This window comes from Protobothrops mucrosquamatus, unplaced genomic scaffold, assembly GCF_001527695.2.
Source record: "Protobothrops mucrosquamatus isolate PMUCROS unplaced genomic scaffold, P.Mucros_1.0 scaffold4396, whole genome shotgun sequence".
Lineage (NCBI taxonomy): Eukaryota > Metazoa > Chordata > Lepidosauria > Squamata > Viperidae > Protobothrops > Protobothrops mucrosquamatus.
In genome coordinates this window covers 1-6877 of record NW_015390309.1, presented here as the reverse complement: position 1 = coordinate 6877, position 6877 = coordinate 1, and the positions used below count along the sequence as shown (strand labels likewise).

General features: G+C 36.8%; 1 protein-coding gene across 1 annotated transcript in view; it reads left to right on the top strand.

The window, feature by feature from the left end:
- The window catches only part of LOC107298962 (E3 ubiquitin-protein ligase RNF213), a gene marked incomplete at both ends in the record, with an annotated part of 38977 nt that extends 32375 nt beyond the window's left edge, over window positions 1-6602 (top strand). Inside the window, 6 exons of the mRNA XM_015828320.1 lie at window positions 11-1363; window positions 3202-3338; window positions 3649-3747; window positions 4063-4181; window positions 6270-6404; window positions 6523-6602. Of these exons, the coding sequence (XP_015683806.1) occupies window positions 11-1363; window positions 3202-3338; window positions 3649-3747; window positions 4063-4181; window positions 6270-6404; window positions 6523-6602 (1923 nt within the window). The remainder of the gene's footprint in view (window positions 1-10; window positions 1364-3201; window positions 3339-3648; window positions 3748-4062; window positions 4182-6269; window positions 6405-6522) is intronic.
- Window positions 6603-6877: the final 275 nt, after the last annotated feature.

The following is a 6877-nucleotide window of genomic DNA, read 5'->3' as shown; positions in this document are numbered from 1 at the left end:
GCCTCTGAAGACCCTTCACCCTCTCTTAGAAGATGGTTGCATTGATGATGATCCACTTCCTCACAAAAAGGTTGGCTTTGTTGGGATATCTAACTGGGCTCTAGATCCAGCTAAGATGAATCGAGGCATCTTTGTATCCCGTGGAGACCTGAATAAAAATGAACTCATAGAAAGTGCAAAAGGTATTTGCTCTTCAGAACGTTTTGTGCTACAAAGAGTTGAGCGTTTCTTTCCTATCTTTGCAAACGCATATGAAGAAATTTGTAAGAAACAAATTAAGGAATTTTTTGGATTGCGTGACTATTACAGTCTTGTAAAAATGCTTTTTGCTTTGACAAATAATTCCAAAAGCATTCCAGGTCCCCGTAAAATAGCAGAGGTAGTTCTCCGAAATTTCAGTGGCAAAGAAGGTGTTGAAGTCTTGGATACTTTTATGTCTAAGATTCCGGAAGGAGGAGATGCAAATTATAAGGATATCAGTACAATTGATTTAGTTGAGCAGAACATTTATAGCGATTACCAGGATGGTGAATGCCGATATCTGTTAGTATTAACAGAAAATTATGCAGCGCTTCAGATTCTCCAACAGTGTTTCTTCAGAGATGTTCAACCAGAAATTATTTTTGGTTCTAGCTTTCCCAAAGATCAAGAATACACTCAGATTTGCAGGAACATAAACCGAGTAAAAATTTGCATGGAGACTGGGAAGATGGTTGTTCTTCTCAACCTACAAAACCTTTATGAGAGCCTCTACGATGCCCTCAATCAGTATTATGTCCAACTTGCTGGTCAAAAATATGTTGACTTAGGTTTGGGGACCCATCGAGTGAAATGCAGAGTACATCCCAAATTTCGACTGATTGTCATCGAGGAGAAAGAGGTGGTGTACAAACAGTTTCCCATCCCACTGATTAACCGACTTGAAAAACACTATCTGGATATTAATACCGTACTGAACAAGTGGCAAAAGAACATTGTGGAAGACCTGAAGAAATGGGTGGATGACTTTGTAGCAGTTAAAACTGAGAAATATTTTATGGGTCAACAAACATACACACCTTCTGATGTTTTCATTGGCTACCATTCAGACTCTTGCGCTTCAGTTGTCCTGCAAGTGACAGAAAACCTGAAAGAGTCTCTTTTTCCTCAACAGCTAAGGCAGAAAGTGCAAGAGCAGGCCCAGCTGGTCCTCTTGAACTGTGCCACTCCAGATTCTGTAGTCCGTCTCAGTGACTCTAAACTGGACTTTTTAAGAGAAAACTTGGCTAAGATATACTTTCAACAACAGCAACACACTTCCTTTGCCGAATTTTTGCATGGATGCCTTCGGTCAGACTCTAGAGACCATACAGTGTTTATTGAGGTAAACTGCAATTAAACTGTTTCTTCCTGTTTCTTCCCCCCCGCCCCTTTTTCTCATATTCATAAATATGATGAATTCTTAAAACTGGCATGATATATGGCAAGAGTTGCTTAAAGACAATTTTAAAATGCTCCAAATTAGAATACATTTCTATTATCTTTAGGAGTTAGGGCTAGTTGTTGTTGTTGCGAAGTCATGTCCGACCCATTGCGACCCCATGGACAACGTTCCTCCAGGACTTCCTGTCCTCTGTCATCTTCTGGAGTCCATTTAAGCTCACGCCTACTGCTTCAGTGACTCCGTCCAGCCACCTCATTCTTTGTCGTCCCCTTCTTCTATTGCCCTCAATCTTTCCCAGCATTAGGCCCTTCTCCAGTGACTCCTTCCTTCTCATTAGGTGGCCAAAGTATTTGAATTTCAACTTCATAGGGTTAGTTACTTTATATTTTGTTTTGGAGATTATAGATACAAACAGTTTTCAAGATTTAGTTCCATCTCGATAAAAATAACATTAGCATGGGGAAAAGTAATCATTTTTACCAAGTCCAGGCTATTGAGATGATGACTAATACTATCATCTGTACTTACAGAGCAATCTTTGTTGCTTAATAGATTGTAGAAAATGGCTTGTTTTGATGTAATCACAGAACTACTCCAATAATATTAATATAGAAAGCTTCAAGTTTGTGTGTTTAGCTTGAGGCTACTTGTGATTGGATTTGAACTTCCGATGATTGTTTTTCCCTCCCCCCCCCCATACATGCCAGAACTTCGGGTATTTATCAACACAGCAGCATTTACGGCTGGTTGCAGCATTCCATGGTCATTGGTTTGCTTAATGGCCATGGCATTCACTTAACCATGGATTCGCTTAAAGACTGCCTCAGAAAACATTGTACAATTTGTTAACGATCGTCATGACTTATGATCATGATGGGCAGGCTCCATTACAGTTGTATCCAAAGTGTGCTATGGTTTCTTTATAGTAATGAATTGTTATTTTCCAGAAATTTGGATGACTGCTGTGTTATTGTATGTTTTAGATTTACCCTGAATACTAAATGTTTTGAAATGGAAAATACATGCAGGAAATATTTAGGGTGTAGAAATGCACTTTCTTGCCAGAATCCGAAGATTCAAGAATACTCTAGCTGAGCAAATTGAAATGAGATTTTGTCTTCAGAATGTTTTCCTAGTATGTCCATATGTAGCAGAAATGTTGAGAAACCAGTGTTTTTCTTTCAGTGTAAGAGTCTGGAATGTTTGAAGTAGAGCATAGCTTTCCTTAGAACAAATGAAGGACTACTTCAGGACTATTTCTGAGTAATAGAACAAAGGAATTTGCTATACAAATTTAGATAATAAATAAATAAAATGTTAATAAATAAAATTTCTAAACTAAAATGGTTAAAAGTTACCTGATCTTTTTGTAACCAGCTAATTGATGGTGTCACTCAGATCCTTCCCGATTGTATGCCAAGTCCCAAAGCCTACACTGGTACCCATTGCTAAATGACTGCCTCATTTAATGATCAATTTGCAATTATGATGGTGATGAAAAATATTCACATTTATGATTTTCATAGATGTGTAAAGCCAATGAAAGCTGAAATAAGCTCATAAGCAAAGTCAAGATTTCACTTAGCAATTGCTTCACTTAACGACCAAGTTGCTGTTCCCAATTGTGGTCTCTAAACGAGAGTCACCTTTATGTTTAGGAGAAAGGAAGGGAAGAAAATATTTCCACTTGGATAATAAAAAAACAATAGACTGCATGACCATCCTGTGAATACTTTGTTAATATTTGACAGAAAAACCTGCTGTCTTAACTGTTACAGATCACAACCTTCTCCAGGCTCCTGACTGCAGCAGACACAAAGATTTTGGAGGCAGAATTGCAGCATGATTCAGACAGCCTGAAAGTTTTGTTTTTGCAACAATTTGACACGGAGTACTCGTTTTTGAAGGATATTCAGTGAGTTTTCATCATCCACAATGGTTGCAGAATAATGCAAATTTGTATGTGTCTTTGTACTTCTTTTTTTGAAGTGACATAAAAGTGCTTATAATAAAATAAATAATTAATAGAATAAATTTCATATGATAAAAGTTTTATAATTGAATTGTAAAATATAAATTGGAGGATTGCAATGAAGTTATGTTACTGTTCAAACTGCTGGAGTGTTTGGTGAGGTGACCTTGTTTTAAATAAAGGTCTGGATGTGAGTGATCCATTCTTTGTGCAACAAAGTAAAGCTCATTTAAACATTTCTGTATTTTCTCAGGAATTTTTTTGCTGTGAGGACCGATGGGAGTAAAATCCTCATTATTCAGACTGACTTTGAAAATGGATCGCTCAGTGCCCAGCTCATTGCCTCAGCCAGGTAAGTTGCCTGTTAGATAAAACTATTAGATAAGCAATACTGAGCATATAATCAATTAATACTTGCTGTAATATGTTTATTTAACCATAATTATAAGCCAGCCAAGTTCATAGATTTTTACATAGTCCAATAAATACTCTAGGCCAATATTCTAATTTCATGGAGAACTATCTCCACCTATTCATCATACATCAGACTGAGGTGGGGAAATAAACTTTTATCTGTGTTGAAATAATAGGAGCTGTTGGGCAGGTGAATATAAAGACTTTACTTTAACTTCACAAAAGAATGATGCCTATTTCTCTTTTCTTGCAGGTATTCAACTGTTAATGAAGTCAACAAAATACAGAAGAATCAAGCTAGGGTGTTTGTAATTTTCATCAATAAGCTGTCACGAATTGAAGGAGGACGTTCCTATATAGGATTTCATGGAGGTTGGTTGGCTTATGTGCAAGAATACAGAACAAGGAGGCTGGAGGTCTATTAAAGGGACTGCTATGGCATCCGGGTTAATTCCTGCTTCCTCTCACAAATGGTCCCAGCAATGTGACTTACAAATTGCTGCAGTATAGAAAGAGATGTGCTTCTAACACAAGGCTACAAATAAGATGAAAATTTTATTTTGTCATTTCTGTGCATGAAAAGCTTTGTAAATTTTCTTGTGTATCATTCATAAATACAGCTGTTTTATTTTCCATATTATTAGAAAAATATTATGAGCAGCTCTGTAAATGCATCAAGGTATGAAGCTCGTTTCATTTATATATGTTATTTATTACATAGAGATTCCTTCTATTACTTACTACAGTACTGATTGTGTTCATTGTCAAGATAGCTCTGAAATAAAGCCAGGGTAATACCATATTATAAATCAGGATGGGACCCTCATCCTATAGGTTGCCAACCCCCCTTTTGGTTGTCCACAATGCACCGTCTGAAAAGATCACAAAACCTTGGTGACAAAAATTGCTAAAAATCAGTGATTCGGTTTCTTGCCATATTTAATTGGGAAACATGAAAACTATATGCTGTTAACTAAGTTTAATGCAGTTAACTTTACTCCTCCAATTCCGAGTTTCCTGAATTACAAAAGAAAAAGTAAATCCCTATTGTCATTACTGGACCTCAGTCCACTAAAAAAAAAAACCATAAATGTATGGAGTTCAGGCGGTATAGGGAAACATTCTTGCTTAAATTTAGTCATATTTCTGTTCTGGATATATACTGGTGTGTGTGTGTGTGTGTGTGTGTGTGTGTGTGTCTATATTTACACCAAAATTTCACTCATACCTTGCTGTATCTTTCTATTGTTAAGTCCATCACATCCTTATGTCCATTGCCTTTTGTTCTTTAGCTTGTATTTTAAGACAAAAATCATACATTTGGTTTAAGAAATATCAGGATTTTGTTGAAGTTAAATACTTTGACTTGGGAAAATATTATTGGAATATATTTATTTATATCTCCCCTTTATTATTTTTACACATAACTCAAGGCAGTGACCACACCCAAAACATCCTTTTCCACCTATTTTTCCCCACAACAACAACCCTGAGGCAAGTTGAGCTGAGAGAGAGGGAGAATGACTGGCCCAAAGTCACCCAGCTGACTTTCATGCCTAAAGGCGGGACTAGAATTCACGGTTTCCCACTTTCTAACCTGGTGTCTTAACTACTAGACCAAACTGGCTCTCTATATAAAACGTATCTCTTAATTTTGGAGACATCTTCTACTTCATGTTGCTATAAATGCAAAATCTATTTTTCCATAATTTTTTCTTAATATAAATATAAAGGTATAAGTCCTCAACTTATGACCACAATTGAGCCCAAAAATTATGTCGCTAAGGAGAAATTTGTTAAGTTAGTTGTCCCCATTTTACGACTTTTCTGTTAAGTGAATGACTGCAGCTGTTAAATTAGTAACAGGATTGTTAAGTAAATCTGGCATCCCCATTGACTTTGCTTGTCAAAATGTCGCAAAACATGATCACATGACCCTGTGACACTGCAACTGTCATAAATACATGCCATTGCCAAGCATCTGAATATAAATCAAATGACCATGGGAATGCTGCAATGGTCATAGCTGTGAAAAATGGTCATAAGTTATTTTTTTCAGTGCCGTTGTAACTTTGAATGGTCAGTAAATGAACTGTTGTAAGTCGAGGACTACCTGTAATAAAAATATTATATCCCTTCAGACTTTTGTAATATTTTTTCTCCCTGACTTCTCCATGATTTCTTTGGAGGCTAATGTATTTGTTGTTTTCCCATAATCCTGTCCTTAGCCCCTCCCCCATCTTCCCTGAGACATGATTGGCCAAACTGAAAGGTCGTATTTAACTTCAGTTTTATACACAATATCCACACATTAATTGAATTAAAGCCCTTGCTGTTACATGATAAAAGATACATTATTGTATTATCCTACCTTCCCTGCGTTAAGGTTAAGTGGTTTTCCTCAAAAACGAATAATGGGAATACAGGTAATAGCTGTGACATCTCACCTGTTGTTTTCAGGGCTGTGGCAGTCTGTGCATATTGATGATCTAAGAACCTGCAAGGACATGGTCTCGGATATAACATCCCTCCGAAGCATCGCCGTCAGCCAGCTGTTTTCTGAAAATATGGGAGAGTCTGCAGAGAATCCTGAAAGTAAGAGGTTCCAACTACATGTTTATGTAGTGTTTAATTCCAACAGTTTGTAGTAATTCCCATCATCGTTTTTAGAATCAGGTAGCATTCCTGTACGAGACTTTCTTTATCTTTGTAGCTGCAGGGACAGAGGAAGAAGAAGAAATACAGCAGGAGATGGAAGTGGAGGCATCACCTATATCCAAACCAGAAATACTTGTAAGTCTTAATGTGCCTCACTCATTCAGTTTGATTGTTTCCCTTCGATCTCGGGGGCCAATGATGTTCTTCTTTGTAACAACCTGCTTTTTTTGTTCAGTGAAATTGGTTATAGAAATAACATAAGACGTGTTTTTCACATATTTGTATCTAGATACTTATGATTAGCTATCTGTTCTAGCCTTGGGATGATTCACACATTGCCCTATTAGAGTAACATGCATAAACATCAGATATAATTCTTATTTGTGATCACTCCATAGGGATCACTATTT